We start from the raw sequence: 24,885 nt of genomic DNA on the forward strand, positions 1-24,885 counted from the left end.
ATTTCGAATTGAGAAGAAAATAAAGGAGAGAGAAAATTAATAGAGGTAAAAAAGAAAAGAGAGATTAAAGATCTTAGGAGAAAAAATTGTATGTTCATTTTTAAAATACTACTTCCTTTGTTCTTTTTTACTTGACCTGTTTCTTTTATCACACTTGTCAATGCAAAACTTTAATGATCAATGACTTAAATTCTCCATTAGTAATAATTATAAAAGTTATATACTATGATAGTTCTTATTGAGACGAATCCAAAAAATCATACATGAATATATTTTTCCTTACATATTATTCACAAAAGACGGTCAAAAGAGGGGTGATGAATAGTGTAAAAGTCAAAGCGGGTCAAGTAATAAAGAACGGAGGAAGTATATGTTTATATATGGGCCCAAATAAGGTGCGCTACTACTATAAGTATAATCTAGTACACGACCAGCTCCATCAGAACCTTAAAGTTTAGTACAAATGCTCTGGAAAGAATGACTTATCATTAGCTACGGTACAAAAATAAAATATGAAAAATTAGCCCTTCCATTTTCTACGTTACAGTGAGAAGAAGACAAGTCTCCTGAGTTTTCTCAAAAAGAATCATTACTTTCTCTACTTAAGAATTTTAAACCAACTACGATGTACAGAAAATAAGCTAAGAATTACGAAGACATTTATCGAAAGGAAAATTTGACTAGTGGACAGGAAGGAAGAGTTTATCCTGCTGATTCTGTAGTTTTTCTAATGTACAGCTAGTTTCCTGCTTGAGCCAAACCAGGTTCCTCATGCCCGTCAGGGTTTGAAATCTGTTCTGCTTCAGGCAGCTTAACTTCATCCTGGGAAGTATTTGAGCTTGAGCTGGATAATGGTTCACCTATATTTTCAGCCACACCAGTTTCGCCCGAAAATTGTTGCACACCTACATCCTGGGTAACACCAATACTCTCTAAACCATCAACTGTCGAGGAAGACAGCTCAGGTGCACTTGGGCAATCCTCCTCAACCTTGTTCCCTAATTCCTCAAACTTTTTTGGTATTTCTTCTAGTTTATCTGCTTCATCAGATAAATCACTTGAATTAGATGTTTCCCTCCATTCAACCCAATCATTTTGCTCACTTGTAGCACCCCGTCCCACTTCCTCCTTAGCAGGAAGAGCAATAGGCTCATTAGTTATGGATTCTACTTCAGGCACTTGTGAAGTTGCAGTATCCATGTCATCATTGGAGTCCAAGCCATCACTTCTACTACTAACAGCACCAGGTTCCTCATCAGCAGGTGATGGAGAGGCAAGTGTATCAGTCAAACGCTCATTGTTAGCGCGGTCATCCTCAAAAGCAAACCAATTAGAATTAGTGAACAGCGATCCACTGCTCACAAGAAAATTATTACAAGCAGTCAATCAAATGATAACTTGACACGATATATGACTACCATAAATCAATCATCCACACCTAAGAACCCCAACACAAAATCAAAGACAATACAATGCCAATCAGTGACAACAGCTCTTAAAAAAATGTACAAACCATTCCAGCAAAAACATCAAGCCAAGCATTGGCACAAACAGCATATTGTGCAAAAGCTACTAAAATTTGGAACCGCAAGCAACATGCACAAATGCTGTAACTACAGCCATCAATACAATACAGATACAAAGCAATATGAATTTCTTCCACAGAAGACCACATCAAAATGTGGCTATAAATTCAATTGGAAAAAAAATGTTAGATAACAAACCTCTCTTGGTCATCTCCAAGACGCAATGAGGATATAACCACTTCAGCGGATTCATCATCAAAGTAAACATCCTAGCAAACGCAGCAGTGAAAATCGTCAATTCATTCATCAGCAAATATCAAAATTGCAAAATAATCAAACATGGAAATTACCAATCAGATCTACAAATAACACATGCAGACAACATGATTTTAAGCTTCCATTTCACTGAAGATATTCAGCCAACAAATTCAATTATTATAAAATTTATAACTACTTTACACCACAAATTGATACTCCATTAAGTAAAACTGTTGATACCGCTGGGAGAACTGTTATTCGATAAGCACAATTCTTTGTATATTCTGCTTCTATTCTAAGTTCTTTAATTTCATTGGACCCAAGACACAAACCAAAACATTACAAGTTACACAATAACCATCAAACAGTTTGGGGTGCGGGAATATATACAAAAAGTTTCCAATATTATAATAGCTAAGAAAACAGTAACTCGACAGCCGAAGAAAAACATTAACCCTTGTAGATGCTCTGACTAGACTGTAATAATCGCTAAATGACGTAAAAGAATATGCTTTTAAGTTTTCTATCAATCTAAAATATGAATTATCAAGCAAACCCAATTTCAGAGTAGCACATGAAAATACGCAGGAATAAATCAATAGAAAATGCCAAGGGCACTAAGTATGCTACCACTAAAGCTCTTTCACAAAGTAAGATAGAAAAGCATACCTCCTCATCTCGTTCAAGTGATGCTTGAACCTGCACAAATCAAGAAAAAAGATTCATCTACAGTTCACAGATTTGAAAAAAAAAAAAAGAAATTAAATGGAATAATATCAACTCAGGCAAGAAATAATTTTATATAAAGAAAATTAAAAAATTATCTAGGAGAATAAATTTTCTAGTTCCCTTTTCTTCTTTTCTTTGGCAACTGGGCGGTGGGGGAAAGGTGGTTTATTGGATAGGGTTGCCCAATTTGGGAAATATTTAAAAGGTTTTGACGTTTTTAGTTCTTACACGACTGGATAAAGAGCTTTGCAATAGAAGGGTCATTATAGGGTTTTTATTTGGCAGCACAATTATCTTAGAGTGGAGGGATAAAGGGCTTTGTGATAGAAGGGTCTCCTCTAGGGGTGTCCATTATTCGGACTCCAGTCTGAAATCCAATCCAATCCAGTCCAAATAAGCTATTCGGATTGGACTTTTTTTAATTTGGATTGGATTTGGACTCAAAAATTTTGAAATTTGGATTTTTGGATTGGAATTGGACTCAAATTTTTTAAGTCCAAAAAGTCCAATCCAGTCCAAATAGTCCGAATTTATATATATATAAACCTCAACCCATATAACATTATTAAGCCAAAATCCAATAGCCCATTATGAATTTTTTTAGGAATTTTTTTTTATTATTAATTCAGATTTGTTTTGTTTATTAGAGTTATGATTCTTATGAATTTCTTAGGAAATTTTTTTATTATTATTAATTCGGATTGGATTTGGACTTTGAGATTTTAATTTGGATTGGATTTTGAAAACTTTGGATTTGGATTTGGACTATAAAATGAGAGTCCAAATATATTTCGGATTGGATTGGACTAGGCTTAAGTCCAATCCAAAGTCCGAATGGACACCCCTAGTACTCTCCTCTACACTCCTCCATCCCTTTTCAGGCCTCCCCACCCCATAGCTCATTGCTCCTGACTCAATAAAGATTTCTAAGATAACCATCCTCTCCCTTATTTGCTTACTTCTCAAAAGATTAAACTAATTACTAGATGTTTATCTTCTAAAATTAATGTAGTGGGTTTTTTTATTCTTATCTCTGCTTATAAGTGGTTATATACTCACATCCCTTTTTACAAAAATTATTAACCTGATTGTTTAAATAAAAACAAAGGATGGAGTATAAACAATATCCAAATTGTTAAGCAGAATTTTATATTACAATCTTAACAAATTGCTATATTTTTCTAGCCCGTAAGAGACCCTTATTAATCAATAAATCTCTGACTCACAAATTTTAATTTCCCAACAAACCCCAAATACATAATATTAATTCAATTCGATAACACTAAACTTTGGGAGAGTCAAATTGTTGCAATAATAATAGAAATAAAATTTAAAAAAAAAAAAAAAAAAAAACAAAACAAAACAAAGGTACAAAGGGAATACTAAATAATATCCAAATTAGTGTTACCTAAAACATAATACGATCCAATATGTGGAACGAATACGAATTTGCAATACGCTAGGTGGGAGTACTGTAATAGGATCTTAACAAAGTTCGGTCTTGTCTTTTTCTAGCCCGTAAGCGACCCTTAGTTTAGATGGTACACATCCTGACCCAAGTCGCCTTTATCTTTATTGTACCCCATTAAAATTCCAAGCTGCTCTCAGCTAACCAGCCCCACTAATGACCCATACCGACCCACCCAATAACCGGCTCTAGGTTGGGGTAGCGATTTGGGAGTCCCCACAAGAATCAAGTGGTTCTCGTTGAAAATCATACACTATATGTGAGAAAACATAATGCATAAAAAAAAAAAAAAAAAATAAATAAATAAATTAATTAATTAATTTAGAAGATTATTGATTCCATATAGCTGCTAAAGGACGATTAAGATGACATTACATTCACGGGCCCACAATCCAATACCAAAAGACTTCACATGCTCGCACTTCTAAAATCAAGCGGGACATGAGGTTGGAAAGGGAACAGGCGTGCGCCTTAAAAGAAAGGTGAAAAAAATACAAGATACTCAGTCCTTTCTTTTAAGTGTTACTTTGACCGGCACATAGTTTTAGACAAATTTTAATTGACTTATATAATAAGATAAGAGCTAGTTGGGGTATTAAAAATTATAGAAAAGATAGTGAGTTAATAATTGAAAAAGTAAGGAATGTGGGAAAGAAATAATAATAAAAAATAGTAATGGGTGTGAGTGGGGATCATACGAGGAGAGATATAATATTCAAATGTAGTTGTTTGGAGTGCAGGATATGAGAAGCTCTCTGTATAAGCCGAAATATACAAGCACAGTTGGTATAATTTAGCAAAAAAAAAAAAAAGAAAAAGAAAATAGGGAAAAAACAAAAACTGAAAGCATTTAGAAGAGAACAAAAGACCATTCAGCAGTATAATTTAGCAACACACCTCTTCTAATTCATTACTATATATGCCATAGTGGAAGGCCTGGCTTAAATTGTTAGCAAGAGCTGCAACATCATAGTCTCTATCCTGGTAATCATCATCATCACTATCCCTGGTGCGATCTTGTAGAGCAGTTGGTCTCCTGTTACATAGAAAAGAAATTAGTCGTAACAAAAGTATTGTTTAGGGGACAAGGAGTGACATGAAAGACTCCCTAAGCACTTAGAATAGGCTAGGGTTGTTCAGATCAAATTGATTTTTCAAATCAGGCCATATTAGTCACAACATTTTTGGGTCAAGTTTAGTTCAGGCCTAAAATGGGGGATAAAATTTTGGGTACATTTCTGGTTTTTGTTGGGTAATTGACTACAGTTCTATTAATCAAGGTCAGTTATTAATAGGAGCAGCCCTACTAATATCTCAACCAGAACAGCCACATACATTATAATGCAAGGGATATCTAATACTTCTTAAGACATATACAAAGGCATGTTTAGGTAGTACAGATGGTAAATTTCCATTGTGTCTGTGTGTGTGTGTAGGTGGAATTAAATACACTAAAGTACCAACAAAATGAAACATAGAAAGGATCTGGTACAAAATAAACGCTACCTGCACTAATTTTTAAAAAAAGTCAATGAACAAAGTCAGTAATCACAAACTCTTTCTGATAACATCCAGCAATCAGGGTTGTAACTACAAAGATTAACTTTTTCATAAGCAAAGAAAAATCAAGAAAGGCCTACCCGCAGACCCATTGATAAACATTTTCCACAGCATTGCGCTTAGATAAGATATTTGAACACCAGTCGAGCCATTCAGTATTATCCTACATTGTTAAAAGAAAACATGTATCAGAAAATCAAAACCCAAGTAAATCACTCAAGATCAAAATCACTAGAGACCCAAGTAAATCAAAACCTATGATAAGGCTTTGTAAATGTTCTAAATTCTACCACATCACCCTAGCAAATAATTCAAATCATGTCAGCATGTTACTCACTATAAACATAAAGCATAGATGGTTATATAACCAATATGCTATATAAAGTATTCAAAGCCAGAAGGCTAGTTTATAAATCACAAAATATCCATTGTAAACAGGCCAAACCAATACAATGTTTTCTTGAACACATCTTTCCACATATGTACATTCAGATAACACATGCATATGTAAGCAAATGTAAAATGACAAGCAAGAATCAAAAAGAAGTTGAGAACAAAGAAAATATTTCACACGGGCCAGAGAAGGTTGTTTAACCATCAATAATCTGAAATCTCAGACAGAAGTTGTTGTGTACAGAAAATATTCTCTACGCTATATATATCCTAGTCTCCATATGTGAAAAAGCATACAGATTTATAAAAGTATGTTTCCCTTGAATCCTAGGACCTTTGGCTGCTTAATTGAACTTCTGGAAATAATATTAAGAGATAATTCAGCAAAATGGAACTTATGATTGATGCACAAGCAAAAAAATAAATAAATAAAATAATTTTAAAAAAAAATCATATAAGAGCACAAAAGTAGTCCTGTACGTAGGTCAAGGAAATCAGCAGCTAAAATACAGACCTGAAAAAAGGCCTGAATGTCAGAGTTCGTGTTACTAAGATGGACAAGTTTGTTAGATATGCGAGTCAGGTGACCAATATTTCCCACTCTGGGAGGGTCTCTTCCATCAATACACACTGTGGGCTGCTAGAAAATTCGCAAAACAAATGTCAGTGCTTTAGTAAATTACTCATAAAGGGATCCAAATGCAACTTATCGATTGTTAATCACCTTGCTTGAATCACTTGATAACAAAGGACTTTTTTCAGCTTCCATTATCTTTCCAACAAGATCACAATCATTCAGTAGATGCTCGACAAGGATAGAACTTTTGCTCTCAAAGCAAGACAGAATAATGTTTTCCACATGATGATGCAAAAAGTTATTGTAAGGGTACCTGCAGCGCATGCAAATATATGATTTTCTGAAGCAAATTAATTCCATATATTAGCATATCAAATCCAACTTACTCGAAAAACATATCTAAGATTCTTTTCACTGCACCAAATCGAATGACTTCCTTTTCAGCAGCTTCATTTCCACTTGAGAGTAAGACTAAAATGAATTCAATGATCTAGAAACAACAAAAAATACGTAAGTAAAAGATATAGATGATAAACATCAAAATAAAATAAAAGGCAACATCATGCATAAGCAAACATTGTTACTTAAAAAATGATTTAATAATTCATTGAAAAAAATATCAGTGTTGGGCTCATCATCATCATTAGCTTAAACTCAAAACACAAGTCCATATATACTCTATAGAGTTACAAGAGTATTTGAACCTTTAAGTAATACTTTGCTTCTATCAGACCCTTATCCGTAGGTCAACTTAATTAATTTCTTTATGGACATTTAAAATACATAAGCTGCCTAATCCTTCAAGCTATTACTCTTTTTGACATTCTTCAGAATCCCACCCAACAAAAATTTCAAATAAAACATATTAACTCTGTTTATTATTGATCTTAACATTTAATATTTGCACAAATTTTAAGAAGATAGGGAGTTGGTGGGTAGGGGGTTATAAAAAGGTGGCTATGGTAAAATAGAGAATGAAAAAAAAACCACTGGTGTAAGAAAAAGGTATATGAAGTAAAAAAGAGTGAGACAATGAAAATATGGTGGGGAAAGAGGGGTAATGAAATAGAAAAAAAAAAGTTGTTTCCCAAAAATGGAATTAAAGAGAAAGTATAGTAAATTTTAGAAACAAACCAAAATGGAAAGTTTAAACATCATCAGAAATTGTGGTAGTATTAAATGTTCCTCTAAGTTCATAAAAAATATCAAAAAAAAAAAAAAAAATCCACAGAACTTATGAGTTACAAAAATAAATAAATAAAAAATACAGAGGGAGATGCATCGTCATATCGGAAGACACTAAAAAAATGCTTCCGTATTATTTTTAGAATGAGTTAAAATAAGTCAAGCCATTTAAAGACATAAAACCCAAAGATTTAATTTTAAGGTACGGGAAAATGATAACATTTCCAGCAGTTTTGTTTTAAGTTACAAATTTTAGTCTCTTATGATTTACTCCCTCCGTTTTTAAATACTTGCTCCACTTTCCTTTTGCGGCCGTTTTTAAATACTTGCTCCATTTCTTTATTTAGAAAGCTTTTATAATATTTAATTCATTTCTCTCAACTACTGGGGCCTAATTTTATTACTTTTAGATTCTCCCTCCTCTAATTTACCTTCCACCAACCCCACTACCTCTATATTTTATTACTTTCTCCAAAATCTCCTAAAACTCCGCGCATGGAGAAATGGAGCAACTATTTAAAAACAGAGGGAGTACCACATTACGAATCAATATCAATCACTTTTCTTTCGTCTATCTATCACTCTGTTACCAAAAAAAAAAAAAATCCATCACCAAGATTGTCAATTCTAGCCATAAGAAACTGGATCATCCGGAGTCCCCATTATTAGTCAAACTTAGGCTAGAACCCGTGCGATACACGGTTTATATAAAACCTATTTTTAATTTGTACATTTTAAAAATAAATCACTATTATACATGAATATAAATAAGAATTACGTATACTTTGTAATTTTAAAATTTTATATTTTCACCAAAATTATGTTATAGTATTTGTTCAACATTGTCTAATTCATAGTTCAATATAGGAGGTCATTTATTAATGTGCTATTTAAAATTGTTTCAATTTCCTACGATAAATTGATAGGTTTTAGTTGTAATGTACAAGCTTTCAATATTTAAATTTCAAAAATGTTAAATAAGATAGCTCTACAAAAAAAATAAAAAAATAAAAAAGATAACATCCTCATTGCAATTAGGCGGGAAAACTTTTATTGAGAAAGCGAAACATGGGCAATGGCGACGTCAGCAACTTCTGTTTTAGTAATAGTTAATAGATATAACAATGAAAAACATACTCAGACAAGCATTCATCATTAGCATTAATTTAGCTGTGCTTTTGCCCCCATCTCCACAACACCCCCCCCCCCCGAACTTAGAATAAGAAACTATAATTTTTATAAAAAGGGAGAGTACACTACTGCAGGAGGCAGCCCGCAGCCTTAAAGCTGTGCCCTCTTGCACTTCCTTCTTTATATCCAAACTAATTTATAAAGAACAAAAATTTTAAAAAAAAAATCAACAAAACCCACCAATCCACCACTAGTTGACTCCTACACACATGACACACCCAACCACCCCCCCCCCCTCTCTTTTTCAAGATCATTTTCTGAAACATGCACTTCACATCTACCCCTTTTTCCAGCTTTCTTATATATCTGATTTGTATCAAAATGTATCCATGTTAAAACTCGTGCTGATTTGATATTAGTTTTAAAAAGCGAAGAGCCAAGGCATAGGCCAGAACGTCTTGGCCTTGCCGGGCATTGTGCAATCCAGCGCCTCTAGTATTAAAAAGTGTCTTGGCCTTGCTGGGCATTGTGCCGATGTGATATTAGTTTTAAAAAGCGAAGAGGGCCTCTACCAAGTCGTGAGGCGCAGCGCCTGTTTAGACGTGAGAGAAGATGAGATCTGAGTAAAATATTTTTTAAAAGACCAAAAATTCTTCAAATTACACCATACCCAATCTAAAATGTGCAAATTCGATCCAAAGCCTTCATTTAATTGAATAATTTAACTTCAATTTTGTCCCAATTAGTTTGCCCTATTTTTTTAAAACCCTAATTTGCAGATTGTGGTGCAATTGAGAAACTGGTGATTACTGCTATGACAGAGGTTGCCTGCAATAAATCCCCGGTGGTTATCAGCACCAGGTCTCGCACCAATCATCACCATTCAAGGCTTTCAGGTTACTTCTGTTAAGTCTCTTCTTCTTCTTCTGTCATTCTCTCACTTCCATCTACTATTCTACTTTCTTCCGCTCTTCATTCTCTCTCTCCTGTTCAACCTCTACTACAAACATTTAAAGTGGTACCCCCCCCCCCCTCCCTCTTATTCTGCAGTCACATTGGCCCCTCTCCCTCTTCTGAATTTTTAAAACGTTTCACTTTTGTTTTAAAGTAAAATTAATTGATAAAAGAGACAAATAACATCTACAATAGAAATCAAAACTACCAAATACAACATAAGCACCCATTAAACTTGTTTTTAATTTTCATTTTTTAAATTAACAATCTAGTAAAAAAATAAAATAAAATAAAAAAAAAACAGTAAATTAAAGATAACATACACACACAAACCAAAAAAAAATAAAATAAAATAAAATAAAATAAAAAATTAATAAATTTGCGAACTAAGGATGTGATGCTTTCATAACACAATGGATATTAAAAAGGAAATTACACAGCATAAAATACCTTCAAACGCTGTTTTCCTAGTGGTGGCTGCAATTTACCATACGTAGTAAGCAAGATACTATCATCTGATGAAACATCCAACAACTTAAGTAAACTACCTGCATAACAAAAGAAATCTCATTGGGGCATCACACATTTGCGAGTTGCGATGAATCCAACATCATTAATGAAATACCGCATAGTCAATAAATCACGCACCATAAACAGTAGGCGAACATTTGTTTATCATGAAAAAAATTAATTGTAAAAATAGAAAAATAAATACTGAGATTTTTTAAAAAGTAAAAATAATTATTTTCAAATGGCAACAAAGTATACACAAAAATTCACAATGAAAAAGAGAAGGAATATGAAAAGAGTATCATGCTGGAAGGATACCTTTGTTCATCTATATTAAAAAGATATACATATTTAAAATAAAAATATTAAAAATAAATAAAATAAATAAAAATCGATCATTCTTTTCTGAGGCTAAAGTTCAGAAAATTAGACCATTATTAAAATATATGGATGTAGTACATGTTCATTCTTTAAATCAGATAACAGTCTAATTTTCTGAAATAAAGAAAATTACTGATACAGAAAAAAAAATGAGCTTAACATAAAACTATAATGAACTGGTAATATAATGAACAGGTACTACATCATTATATTTTGTATCAGTAATTTCTAATGAACAGGTACTACATCAGTAATTGCTAGATCTTTAATCACCCTTTCTGATACAAAAAAAAAAAAATAAAAAAAAAAATAAAAAAAAAAAAAAAAAATTGAACAAAATAAAGACCTAAAGCACTCACAGAAAATTACTGTGACACAGATGTGAAATTATTTCAGTGTAGAATGATTATTCCAAGATATTTAACAGCTAAATACAGAGTCTGAGCTAACCATTTTTGTTCTCTTTAAGACTACCACCACCTTCCCCCACCCCCCAACCCCAAAAGGTATTTCACTGGAACAATAGATATATTAACAGCTCAAAAATAGATTTTCAGCTAACAATCTCTGTTCTCTTAGACTTAACCCCCCCCCCCCCCCCCCCTCTTCTTCTCTTCTTTCTTTCTGATAACAAATGTAACAATAAACCTATCAGGTAGCCCCATTTGACCAATTAGCTTATTACGGTATCCTTAAATCAGGAAACCTCCTTTGACCTATTATGGTATCTATTAAGTGGTCTACAGTTCTCATTTATTCGGCCTATTTTCAGTTTATTACGCTTTCTGAATTGAGAATACTATACAAACTCCCTAGGGTTCAACCTAGCATCTGCACTATCATCGAGGACGAGATCAATATAACTCTTCTCTCGCCTGCAGACGTAGCTAACTCATTGTTAGTGAACCACGTAAATTTTGTGATGGCTGTTAATTTTTTTTATTAACTTTCTTGCATCTGTTATTAAGAAACACAATGATCCAACAATACACTTACAACAAAGATTTAGGGAAAAAATTACATTGCTTTAAACTACTGTAAAAACACAATCCAATGGACACAGAAGATCAAGCCTACTTAATCCAACAAAGAATGAATCACCAATAAGTTATAGGAGCTTAACATAAAACTAAATCATCTTACCCAAACTCCCAAGCATGCCATCAACAGTTTCATGATTAGCAGTTATTGAGGGTCCTTGAGAAAATTGGCGATTGTATGTATGGTATGTACCAAAAGTTAGCCTCTTTGGATCTAACAAGGAGATGCATACAGAAAGGGAATTAAACAAAACTGATTTTGGCCGAGACTCTTCCAGAGCATTGTGGAACAGTCTTCCTATCAGCCTGCACAAATAAAAAGATCTTGTAACAAAAAGCAGACAACATTTATGTCTGGAATAAGTTTATCTAACATCAGGTATGTGCCCCAACGGAAATTCAAATGAGCCTCAAATAGGTAAATTAACATAGTCCAGCATATGTTAAATCTGTCCCTAATTATACTCTTCACCTGTATCCTAGAAGCAAAAGTAATTATTGACATTTTCCTAAGATATTTTTCTCCATTACAGAAACAGCCACATTAATAATACTCAAAAGAGCCAAAACAGTAAGAGAAAGCTTGAAGCTACCTTGAACTAGTAATTTTAGCTGATATGCCAGGGGGAGCATATCTAGTAATGGCACAAAGTGTCTCTGCAGCATTAGCATGGACTTCAGGAGAATCCTGTAAAACCACAGCATTAATTCTTCACACATCAGTCGAACAAACAGTAAACTTTCCACATCTACAAGCATGAGAAGAAATCACTCACAGAAGAACTAAATTTATCCACAATCATCTCCAAGACATCTGTATCTTCCAACCAGCGCATAGCTTCTGCATAGTTCGCATATATATGTTCATCAGCACCAATAAGGCGAACCAACACCTGTAAAGACAGAAGACAAAATGAATTCAGCCAGCCTAATCATATATCATTATGCCAATAAGTAATGTGCAAGGAAAATCATTTCCTAGTACTTTTCCTTGTCACCATTCACACAGGGAAATTTCTATCCAAACATGCAAAAAAAATATTGGGTTAGGGATAATTGACAAGCCTACTACTCCCTCCGTGTTTTAATAAGTGTTACACTTTGACCGGCACATAGTTTTAGGCAATTTATTTGACTTAAATAAAACAAGAGGTAAGTGGGTTAGTTGGAGTATTAAATAATTGTAAAAGAAATATAGTGGGTTAATAGTTTATTGATAAGTAATGAATGTGAGGAAAGAAATAATAAAAATAAATTAAATAAAAAAGTAGTAGCGGGTTTGAGTGGAGACCATGAAAGGAGATATATATATTTTAAAAATGTTGTTTTTTGCCAAAAAAGGAAGTGTAACAATTATTAAAACAGGGTTGCATTTGGTAAGTGTAACACTTGTTAAAACACGAAGGAAGTATTTGTAAACAATAACTTGATTGATACTATCACTTTAATCAAGGAAACAAGGGAGCATAAGATTTTGTAATAACATGCACGATTCCACGGAAAAAAAAATAAATAAAAAAAATAAAAAATAAAAAAATTATCAAAGGAAACTGATGAAGGGTAAAAATAAACCAATGTTACTTGGACTCGTTTATAAGTGTCGTGTCCGACAAGGTGTGTCGGGTGGGTCTGACACCTTCGGTCCTAAATTTTGGTCGACACTTCGATACGGTCAAGGGAGTGGCTTGACTAATATCTAGGATACGGCTACCGTATAAAGTGCCCAAAAAATTTAATCCGACACTTAAAAATAAAAAATAGATAAAAGTCAAAATAAAAAAAAAATAATACGGAGTAATACATAGGGAACATCTACAGTCTTAACATATTCCAATACAGTTTTTTTAGTCTTCTTTTGTTTCCTTTCTTCTCTTTCTACGTATTCTTTTGTTACAAATTCCAATACACTGTTTCAAACTATGGTCTTATCTTTCTATCTTCTCTCTCCTCCATTAAATCAGATGCATGCTTCAAACCCCTCTTTCTCTTCTCTTTCAAATTTCAAAGGCGGCATGTCACTTGTTTTTGCAAACACTTCTTTGTTCTTTCATTCAACAACCAGCCACCACAAATGGCAACCACAACTCGCCGGCGATCTGTTCAATGTGCCTGAAAATACATCGGTGAAATAGGAATTTTCAGGCGACCAAAAGCCCTATACTTTTATTGTCTGTATGTGTCCTTGCAATTCAGCAATTTACGAAATTTTGGTAGATTTTTGAACTAAACCCTAAAATTTTAAATTACAAATCTTGATTATCTGAAATCGGCGACACTTGTTTCGGACACTTTTCCAATCCCCGAGTCGGCACTTTCCCGGAGCCGTGTCAAGGGTCGTGTCGCGCGTCGTGTCGTGTCGACACACGACATCCATTGCCAAGGCAGGTGTCGGAGTAACACAGAAATAAACTATCAAATAGTTTAAGGAAATGAGGTCAATAAGTTGTGTCCCAAAAACAATGACGAAACAGAAATAACAATGTACTTGAAAATTAACATTATTGCTTATATGAAGGCACTGATAACTGAAATAGATGGGAGTGAGAAAGCTTGTAAAAACAATGCACAAAATCCCCCACAATGATATTAAAGAATGCAGAAGAAGAGTGAAAATAAACTATTGAGTACATGCTGTGATTTAGACAATCAAGTATATAACCTCAAAGATGACTTAGAAGACTGAGTAATGCAAGCAACAAGACCATATTGGCTAATAGTGCAGATAACAACACCAACCTCCATAATAGACGTAATTCCAATAAGATCAACCAGCTGTCTGATGATTTCTTGATGAGCCTGGGAAATTTTCATAGGTAGCCAAAGTAACAATTTATTAAACAAGACTTCTCAACCAAAAAAAAAAAAGTCATTGGCATCTTGCATACTCACCTGAATATATTCCATAAGTGAAACAGTCTTTCGCATCAAAAGGCAAATCACGACCTGGAAAAAAGAAAAATGAAAGGCTCAATTAAAAAGTTCGTAAGCAAAGGATAACAGAGGGAAAAGAAAAAAAAAAAACAAAACAAATATAAACTGAAGTTTTTTTTTAAAAAAAAAAAAATATGGATAAAGCACTACACATAAAAATAAGCATCTACCTTGCTAAAGTATCCCGCCAATAAGGTGCTATGTGAGTGTTCAGGATCCAAGAATGAGAATAACAGATTCATCAGCTGCCAAAAAGGATAAAACAAGCATAAATAAAGGATTAAAGGCAAATAGAAATGAAAGGAAAAGCTATAACCTCAGAAAATTAATAATACCTCCTCATCTTCTACCAAAGTTTTAAGAATAATGTCAACTTCACATGTGAAAATCTCACAAGAAATGAAAGGAAACCTAACACAGACAGAACAGAATATTAATGGATCAAAAAAAAAAAAAAAAAAAAAAGATTGTAAAAATTCTGCAGAAAAAAGTATTCTAAAAAAAATTGAAATCGCACTTAAAATTTCTCTGTCTTTCAGCATCCTCTGGAGCTTCCTCTACGATATAACGAATAAGTTGCTCAACCTGTGGTCTCTCACGCAAGCTGTAAATAGGAATAGCATTAGTATAAAAGCAGATTCATCTGTATGACTAATATACATGCACATCTCAAGCTCAAATAGCAACTTAGTATCTCGACCGTTTATTCCTTTATGGGAAACCCAACATTTAAGGAACAACAAGTCATATGAACTTACAATCAAGTTGTCATTACATAACAAAAAGTTCCAAAAATAAGTGAGTCGTGAAGCAAGTACTGAAAGCATTTTTCCCTTTTGGTCATGTGTATTCAAAAAATCTAAATCATTTGAAAAAAAGATAGAAAAGGTATTTAACACATTTTCATATAACCATATTTACTAAGCCAGAATTTTCTTATCCTAGCTCCTACAACCACTTGATCACTACCTTAGTGTATCATGTCTATTGCTTCCACTTCAAAAAATAAAAAATAACAAGTAGAAAGATCATTTTAAATACTAAACTCATACGGAAAAATTAACAAGCAAAGAGGACGATCCAATAAGTGAAAAACAGAATGACCCAGCTGACTAACATATACCAGGTTAAGGGATAAACAAAATTATTTCAGCAAGATATCCTATCAGGGAACACTAAAATAAAATGGAAAACAGGCGCTAGAAACTGTGGGAAACACAGCACAAAGCAACAGATCCAAGCACAGGTGCTAAGTAGAGGTATACCAAAGCATTTACCGTGCCATAGCCCAATAATCTGTCCGGCAACGATGTCCTAATTTGGACAGGGGCACAGGGACAGAGAACACTACTAAGGAATAAGGCTGCATACATCTAAACTTCCCAAGACCCATCTTGACTAGGTTTATACATATTTGAAGTTGTTGCAAGGACACAACATTAATTTCAAGAACTTCCAAATTTATCAAACTAGGGATTTCAAGCTAGCCCTTTGAAAAGAATTATTACCAATGTTCTTTATGCCCTATACCTGTTTGTGTAATATTGTATTAAAACTATTTGCATATAGAAGATAAATGTGTTGGATATAGTGTATTTGTGCAATGTTCTAAACTTTAGTTAAGCTACTTTGGTTTAGTGACGGTGAAAAAATATTGAGTTCGATGTACAAATATAAATGTCTAATAAATTCTAAATAGGAAAATTAAAACAAAAAGAAATAGAGAGAGTAATAGATGGATTTAAATATTGAAATAAACATAACTTTTTAAATCAATTTAGGAAATTCAAGAGACAATTAAAAGGTTTTTGAAATCAAATGGGGTCAAATATGTAAAAGAACATTTTTAGGGATATAAATGTCCATGCACTATTCATACGAGCTTTCTTAAACTTTATATAAGGTTGGGAATCACACTAACTTTAATGATAAAACAGATGATAAAATGAGGTGATATTGAATTTCTTTCGGTTATGTAATAAAGCTAAAAATAAAACACATCATATATTAAGGACTTTTTCTCGATAATTTTTACTTATTCTTGACAAAATAAAATCAGATCACATCAGATAAAGAAAAATTCAAGTCATACCAGAAACAGAACTTTTAATTCTCGTTTACTTATTACTAAAATCTATAATTGCGTGTTAAATAAATTTATGGAGATTACATGTTGAAAAGTACACGATAAGACCAATCTAACAAGATCCAATTTGATAAGATTTTTTATCTTATAGAGTAGTGTAAATATGCAGTAAAAGTTCAGTCAAATTAAGCCATCAAATCAGCCAGGACATTTCAGATCAGGCAGAGTCAGCAAAACAATCTAACTAGAATCAAACCAGATCACCTCAGTTAAGGCAAAGAGAACAAGTCGCCTCATAGTATTTACTCTATTCAACCTTTCTCATACCAATAAATATAAGAAAAGTACTACAATGAAGCCCTTTATTCTTTCAATTTCGAAGTGCACTTCCAAACCTTTTGTTAACCAAATACAAATGTGTTCAATGAAAAGGGAAAAAAAATACATGCTTATAACCTAAATATATTTATTCTCCCTTAAACCTTTAGCATCTCCTATGTCTCTCTCTTTGACCCTCAATAAACAAACACAACTCAAAACACTCGAAAATGTATGAAATCAATGGTTGCAGCTTCAATTTACTTTCCTCCACCTCTGCAAAGTTTAAACCTGCACTAGCAAGGGTACACAGCCTGCTAGCAACATTGGCATCACGTGCTTTCCAAATGTGACTACCAGCATCAGAAATCAGACTCTAACGGCCAAAAGTTCACTGGAGATTTACTTCACAAGTTGGCTACAGACATATTATGTCTTTCCTCCATCTCAGTGATACTGAAATCAAACACCAACAGACCAGCAGTAGAGAGAGTACACAGCCAGCTAGTACACAGGCTATCCCAATGTCATTCCCAGCAACAAAAATTAGACTCTAACTGCCAAAATTCACTGGAGTCTGGAGATTGATCCCAGGAGCTGGCTACAGAGATTTCATGCCTTTCTACCCCATTCTCCTCCAGCATCTTCCTTTACCTCTCTGACTGCCATATCCAACTGGAAATTTAGAGGATCCAACTCGGATAGGCCAGGACTCTAATTTTAAGTTCACATGGGTAAGCCTGGGGAATCTACGAGTCTAGGCAACATAAGCACACGAGAACCATAAATAAACCACTGCTGTCAAGCATATGGAAATACGACAATGCTAATATAACAAATAAAAGGTAATTTATTAAACATCAAAGAGGAGATGGCTGACAGAACATGAAAATTAAAGCAACCAAGCCATGAGCACTAGGAAAACCTAAAAGGAGTAGAAGCTTTACAAATTAATAAGCCGAGCATTCAGAGCTTTGCATTCTTGTATTATTTCATCCTCATCAAGAAGCTCATCCAGTGTAAAGTTATCCTTGTCCAAAATGGTCTCCACCTGGAACCACATGCATGATAAAAAGCTCTTCCTTTTAGCTCAACCAATTAAATTTCTATGCTGATGAAACCGAAAAGAAAGCAGAAAGCCTAGTATAGGATATATAATAAAATGCACAAAAGAACTCACACACAACTTGTCCTTCCCCCTTTCAAGGAAGAGAATCACAAGGGTGGGGTGTAAAATCTTGATAAATGAAAACGAGAGGAATTATTTTAGTTTTTACAATATATATATATATAAAGAAAAAAGAAAAAAAAAAAAAAAAAAAAAAAAAAAAAAAAAAAAAAAGCGCAAAAAATTTCCAGTATGTCTTCTTCAATCAACATAATCAATTGCAGACTGCAAAAGGTTATAATTTCAAAAAAAAAAAAAAAAATCTATCAAAATCTTAAGAAGGTTCTACAAATAAATGCTTGCACCTAAAGAACATTCCTCTTGACACGCTAATACAACTGTGATAATAGCATCAGTCTAAATTGCTTCCTATTGCTTTCAAATTTCAAATTTGAGTTCACACATAAACAGTTAAATTACACTCACAACTTCTAGACAAACTTCCTTGAAAAAAGGTTTTCCACACATGCAATATATTGGATGTACAGACTAACATAGGAAGCCAAATCCTCACATGATTGCAGATTAAATCACTAGGAGAATTCATAAAACTGAATAATTTGGCGCAAAGAAGTACTTAAATATACAACACTCTGAGTTATTTTGGGTCACACCATCCCTAAACCCTCTATTGCTCTATAAATAGGAGTTCCATAGGTACCCTTGGTAACCATACTTTACAAATATACTACCTACATATTCCTAAGGTAATCTTTAGTGTCACTACTACACTATAGTTTCTACAAAAAAATATAAGCCATAATTTAGGCATTCAAAACACAATAGCAACAACGAACAAAAGGAAAGTTCAGCATTGAAATAATTTTTTTTCAAAGTAAATAAGAGAAGAAAAGAAAAGGTAGCGCCTCAGAACTGTGTAGCAGCTAGAGTTGAAGTTTGCAAAGCAGTTTTATGACAGCAGAAGATAATCTCTTGCCATGAGTCACAAGATCCCAAGGTATAAAGTAGGTAAATCATTAACTGCACTCTCCATCCAACTCAATTGAGAAATAAATTAAATTTTTTGTAGAAAAGCTATAATGAGAGGTTTCTGAAGTGCGCGAAGATAATAAGAATTAGAGGTTAACCATACTTTACGAATATACTACCTACATATTCCTTATTTGATTGGTCCATAGCACAACGGTCCTGATTAACCGATCACAATATGCAGATATATACTGCATTGTGGAGCAGGCCGATTAAAATGGAAATATGTTCAGCTTTTGATTGAAAGGAAACCATAGCAGAACGATCTTAAATTACTTATGCATTCCCATAAAAATTGGGAGAACCGAAAACATACTTCCTAAGTCAACAAAACGAAAAAGAACCAGCTGGGCAGGGCTACTGGCTACAAGCCTACTATTCAACTGAGTCCTGCGAGCAATTGATAAATATGAATCGAGTAGTCGAGTACCGAACTTCTGACAAATTTTAGCAAAATTATACCACATAACCACACACAATAGAATTATTTCGGGATAGCGACACGTTGCTTCAGCAAGCAAAAGTAATTCACATTAGAAATTCAACCACAAGAATAAGGTGATCAGAAATACACTAGGTCGTCTGATTAACAGATTCAATAAGTTTATCAGCTACTAGCAATTCACAAGAATCAAGTACAAAAAAATATGAAAAAATACAAAATTTAAAAAATGGATCTAAATAACTCACCGGAGATGCAGTGGACAAACCCGCCATACGCCAAAACATCTTGAATTCGCCTTTAAAAACGCGGTTCCCAAATTCAGATCTAAAACAACTAAAAACCCTAATTAAATTCCCAAATAACAAGTAAAAATAAGAAATGAATTTATACAATAGTAATGGAACCCTAAAATCAATGAAACTCCTTCTCCTAACCAAAATTAAAGCCAAAAAGATCAACAGATACGTATCAAACCTGCGAAATCAGATTACCTGGAATTGACAGTAAAATCGAATACAATCAACTATGATTTTGGGGAAGAAATTGAGGGAAACAACACAGAAAAGATTCAGGGAATTGCAGGTAAAGGAGAGAGAGAGAACGAGAGAAGGGTTGCTAAGCGCCGATCTCGAACTCAAGAGCGCCTTGCAAAATCTGAACTTTGGTTTTCGTTGTTGTTATGATTGCCTTTTTTTTTTTTTAATAAATTTTTTGGGGTCTGTTTTTCTCAATCACAACTTGATCGAAATGAATTTTAAGACGAAAAGGAACGATCAGTTAACCTCTCTCACTAGATTATAATTTGTGTTTTTTTATGGTTTTTTGAAAAATATATTCTAATATTGGGCAATTCCAAGTTCCTCTTTTTGAGAAATAAAAATTGTTTCTCAAGGGGATAATATCGGGATTTCGTCTTTGTTGTCGGGGGTATGAATGGGAAGGAAAATAATCAGTTATCTGGTGTATTGGTTTAAAGTGTATTAAAATATGACAGATCATGTTTTCATTTACGAATCCATTTGACGGAATTAAGTAGATCAGTTAACTTTTCTTTTTACTGCAATTCGAAGAATTACCCAAAATCAAATAAAAAGCGAATCAACTTGTTCGTTCTTGGTTTGCTATTCAAATTATTTTCGTAAGTAATGGCGAATTGAATTAGGATTCAGGATTGATGTCAGTGTGTGGATTATTTCGGGTTGGTTGTAGTTTCAGTTGAAAGAATTGTTTTGACGTGGATTGTTTAGGATTTGCAGTTCCAGTTCGGGTGGGAGTACTTCTTATCGAGGACCAAAGGTAATTGTATTTGAAAGTATAGGGTAATATTAATTGGCTCTGCAATATGCAATTCAATGATGTAAATGTAATTGTATTTGAAAGTATAGGGTAATTAGTGCGACTCTAGATTGTTATTAATGGAATTAGGGTAGTATTACACCTTATTTGGATAGACGGAAAAGAAGGGAGGAGAATGGGAGGGGGACAACTCTTTTGTTTGGGTAAACGATTAAGGAAAGGAAATGAAAGCAGAGGGAGGGATCCATTTTCCCTCTTTTTAATAAGCATAATCCCTCCAAAATTGAAGAGATTTGGAGGGAAAATGAAGTTCAACTTCCCCTCCCTTCTTTCCCCTTCCCTTCCTCCTATTCCCCTCCCCTTCCTTATTTGCTATCCAAACGAAGCGCTAATTAGTTGTAGATTCATGCAACTATGTTGCTCATTCTTTAATTGGAATGTTATTAAATGAGGTGAACTATTCATTCTTTGTAGTTCATTATTCATTCTTTCTCTGTGTTATTGTAATACCTATTAAACTTATTATTTATTAAAATATTATTTTACAATTTTCATATATTTAAACCTATTTTATTAGTATGATAACTCTTTTTTTTTGGTAATTAAGCACCTACACGTATGTATATATTCATTAAACCCTAACTTTTTATTTTTTAACCTTAATTTTATTTTGTAGTTTTTTCGTATTCTTATATATGCAATCATATGACGTTGTGCGTGAGGGACTATGACATATTTCTTGTACAAGCCTCAATAATCAAATTCAACCTCTCAATTCCTTTTGTACAACTTTCAAAAGAGGAAAAAAAAAGGCTTCGACAACCATGGATTCATTCCCTGATTATCAAGCTTTTCAGTGGAAGACTTGGTTATATGGGATTGATGAGAAGACTCAAGAAGAAATGGAATATTAGAGGTGAATTGTCCCTGACTGACATTGGGTGTAGCTTCTACATTGCACGGTTTACCAATTAAGCTGATTATAATTATGTTCTCACGCAAGGCCCTTGGATGATTGATGACAACTACTTAACTATTCGGAAAAGGGTACCTAACTTTGTGCCTGATGAATCTCCCATTAAGGTACTCATAGCTTGGGTTCGTATACCCAATTTGCCTGTGGAGTATTTTGACCTTAATTTTCTTAGCAAAATTGGGTCAAAAATTGGCAAAGTGTTACGTGTTGATAAGACTACTACTCAAGTGGAAAGAGGTCAATTTACAAGGCTTGGTGTTGAGATTGAACTTTCAAAATCACTATTGTCTAAGTTTTGGCTTAAGGGTAAGATTTGGCGCATACAGTATGAAGAATTAAGATGGTCTGTTTCAAATGTTGTAAACTAGGCCATATCGAGGATGAATGTCAACCTGCTGTTATTGAGGGACAATCCAAAGAGATGATTGTGCATGATAATCCCTTGCATATGCAAAATCACAAGCCTGAGGAAGTTGAAGACTTTGGCTCTTGGATGCTTGTTAAGAAGCCAGTACGGAAAAAAAAATCCAAAGGTGAATAAAGAATCAGAGGCAGGTCCTCAAGGTGCTCAGCATGGTCAGAAGGGTCAGGACAAACCGATGTCTGGTGCAGCTCAACCAAGGGTGGATAAGGGAAGAATATTCAGAATATTGAAGTTAACAAAAATCAAGGAATTGGTTCCAGATTTGCGGCCTTAGAAATTGAAGAGATAGAATGTAATACCCCGTATTTTTATACGTATTTTATTTAAAATAAGTATTTTGAGAAGTATTTAAATAAATTGAAATGTTTTATTTAACGTATCTTAATTATTCATTTTAATAAGTTTGGAAATATTTTATAAAAGGAAAGTTTATTTAATTAATTATTTTATTTAAGTTGAGGTTTAATTTAGGAAAGTTTTGTTTTAGTAAAGTTTTATTAGGGAAGGGATTAGGAAAGATTAAAAAGGGAAAGTTTAGGAGGAAGGGTTTCTAGAGAAGGGGTATAAATATTCAACACTTGAGGCAAATCAAACTTTGCCCATAGTGGAGAAAACCTAAGGTAAACTTCTCTCCTTTCTCTTTATTTTTCTTTTTCTTTTTCTTTCTCTTTTTCCCCCTTCCCCTTCTCGGCTCCCCTTCACTGCCGACCACCACCAACAACGGTGGTCGCCGGCCGCCAGCAGCGCCAACCACCGGCGCTGGCAGCAGCCGTGGTGGCTGTAGCTGCCACCCCCCAAAAAAAAATATTTAAAACTTTGTTTTAAAAACTAGTTTAATTGTAGATCTAATTATTAATTATGAGTTTTGTGATTTGATTTTTGATGTTTGATTATGAGTATTATGTAAATTAATTTTCAGATTTTATTTTTAATTGAAAAGCCCTAAATTTTGAAACCCTAGGTTCTTGAATTATGAATTATTGAAGGATTATGATATATAATGGTTTAAACCTTTGATTAAAGTGTTTTAAGGCTAAATCACAGCAAGTTATCATTAAAATATAATGCTGGAATTTTTGGTAGTGCATTAAAAATCAAGTTTCTTTAAGGAATTTCAATTACCCATTAATTGGGATTAAAGTGTGATGTTTTAAATATAATTTCAGCTATTTTAATTAAATTATGAGGGGTTTTATAATAGTATATATTGCTGGAAATTTGTGTAGAGAGGATTTTAATACTCTTCTATGATTTTAAATTGTAGGAGACTTCGAAGTGAGTGATTTCTATTAGTCGTGGCGATTTTAAGAACGTATACAAGGTACGTTCGCGTACTTAGCATAATTTTATTTGTGTAGTAGCATGCTAAATGAGTTAAATTGATTACAAGTAGTATCATGCTAGATTTGGAATGGAAATTATGATTTGGATGTTATTGGTGATTGAAGTATGAAACACGATTTATTTGTGATGGATTAATGGATGGAAAATTATAGTTTGGAATATTGTTTATAAACCACACTTTTATTTATGGCATGTTAGAGAGCATGTTTAATCAAACTAAATGTTTAATTTGGGTTGGAATATTAAAAGGGAATTTTATTATGTTTCATATAATTTTTATTGATGCTTTAAGCATGGGAAAGGAGCTATGTAAGTGTCTAAGTACACGAGGAATAAATTATATGTTGGTGCCTTATTGCACTTAAGGTGTTTTTAACACCGAGGATAGGATTTGTGGCGCTTTATGCGTTTAAGGTGTCATTGGCACCGAGGTAGAATTAAAAAGGGTTCAACATTAAATATTATGTGGTCACTAATTAATCAAGAATTAAATTGGTATGTTTGATTGTTTGAATAATTATTGTTGATTGAATGATTATGGTTTGAGAGTCATCACCAACTTTAATACTATGTAAATAACGTAAAGTGAAAGAGATTACGCACCAAAACTCTTGGAATGTATATACCTTGAGTATGAACATATGGGGGGAGTTATGTGACTTTGATCATAACTTCTACTGGAGTACAGGACGTTGTACATTCCTTTTATTATTATTATGTGCAGGAATTCCGCCACTTACGAGTGGTTATTGATGCTGGCACGGTTAGCTCCCGTGTGAATAACCTCAATTTATTGGGGGAGGTTAGTGGAGAAACCCATTCGATGCGTAATCAACGCTAAATAAATTATGTAGTTGTCTAGTGAAAAGTTTTGTTGAATGTTGTATGCTTGAAAAACAGGTGCAACAAGGTAAGTTGTATGTTGATAGGTAATTGCATGTTAGTGTGTTAATTACGCTTATGTACTCAGCTTTGTTGATTGTGTGTTTTGTGTGTTTGTTGGCCTTGTCTTTATCTTGGCCCTATGATAACCCATTTTTAATGGAGAGTAGTGGAAACAAGTGGAGAGAAGCTTTTCAGGTGATGAAGCATATTCATGAATGGGCATGAATGAAGAGCGAATCATGCTAGTTTCTATAAGTATATGATGTGTTTAATGCTTTAATTATTTATGATATTATTATTATGCATGACT

At 33.5% G+C, this 24,885-nt stretch overlaps 1 protein-coding gene across 3 annotated transcripts; it reads right to left on the bottom strand.

Annotated features, from left to right (window-relative positions):
• Positions 1–469: 469 nt before the first annotated feature.
• Positions 470–20,429, bottom strand: LOC145580176 (uncharacterized). 3 transcript variants are annotated; one of them, XM_081637565.1, is made up of 20 exons: positions 20,142–20,429; positions 19,896–19,974; positions 17,995–18,098; positions 15,161–15,247; positions 14,979–15,054; positions 14,814–14,888; positions 14,602–14,655; positions 14,449–14,508; positions 12,489–12,605; positions 12,306–12,400; positions 11,816–12,018; positions 10,232–10,329; positions 6,898–7,001; positions 6,659–6,824; positions 6,449–6,574; positions 5,622–5,704; positions 4,879–5,017; positions 2,454–2,483; positions 1,725–1,795; positions 470–1,354 (listed from the first exon to the last, which is right to left on the bottom strand). In XM_081637565.1, exons 2-20 carry the CDS (start codon positions 19,932–19,934, stop codon positions 739–741), a joined length of 2,343 nt encoding a protein of 780 aa, XP_081493691.1. In that variant the 5' UTR covers positions 19,935–19,974; positions 20,142–20,429; the 3' UTR covers positions 470–738. The 3 variants fall into 3 exon arrangements, with proteins under 3 accessions (XP_081493691.1, XP_081493692.1, XP_081493693.1); XM_081637566.1 differs by having other exon boundaries at positions 19,896–19,983; XM_081637567.1 differs by having other exon boundaries at positions 6,449–6,571; positions 20,142–20,428.
• Positions 20,430–24,885: the final 4,456 nt, after the last annotated feature.

The sequence above is a fragment of the Chenopodium album genome, chromosome 14 (genome assembly GCF_948465745.1).
Source record: "Chenopodium album chromosome 14, dcCheAlbu1.1, whole genome shotgun sequence".
Taxonomy (NCBI): Eukaryota; Viridiplantae; Streptophyta; class Magnoliopsida; order Caryophyllales; family Amaranthaceae; genus Chenopodium; species Chenopodium album.

Bases quoted from the DNA above. Each gene is read 5' to 3' on its own strand.
- LOC145580176 (XM_081637565.1), bottom strand. From the start codon at position 19,934: ATGTTTTGGCGTATGGCGGGTTTGTCCACTGCATCTCCG. The intron at 7,002-10,231 runs GTATTTTATGCT...TGTTGTTTCTAG, and splicing joins TAGGAAAACAGCGTTTGAAG to ATCATTGAATTCATTTTAGT. The intron at 5,705-6,448 runs GTCTGTATTTTA...TTAACAATGTAG, and splicing joins ACATTCAGGCCTTTTTTCAG to GATAATACTGAATGGCTCGA.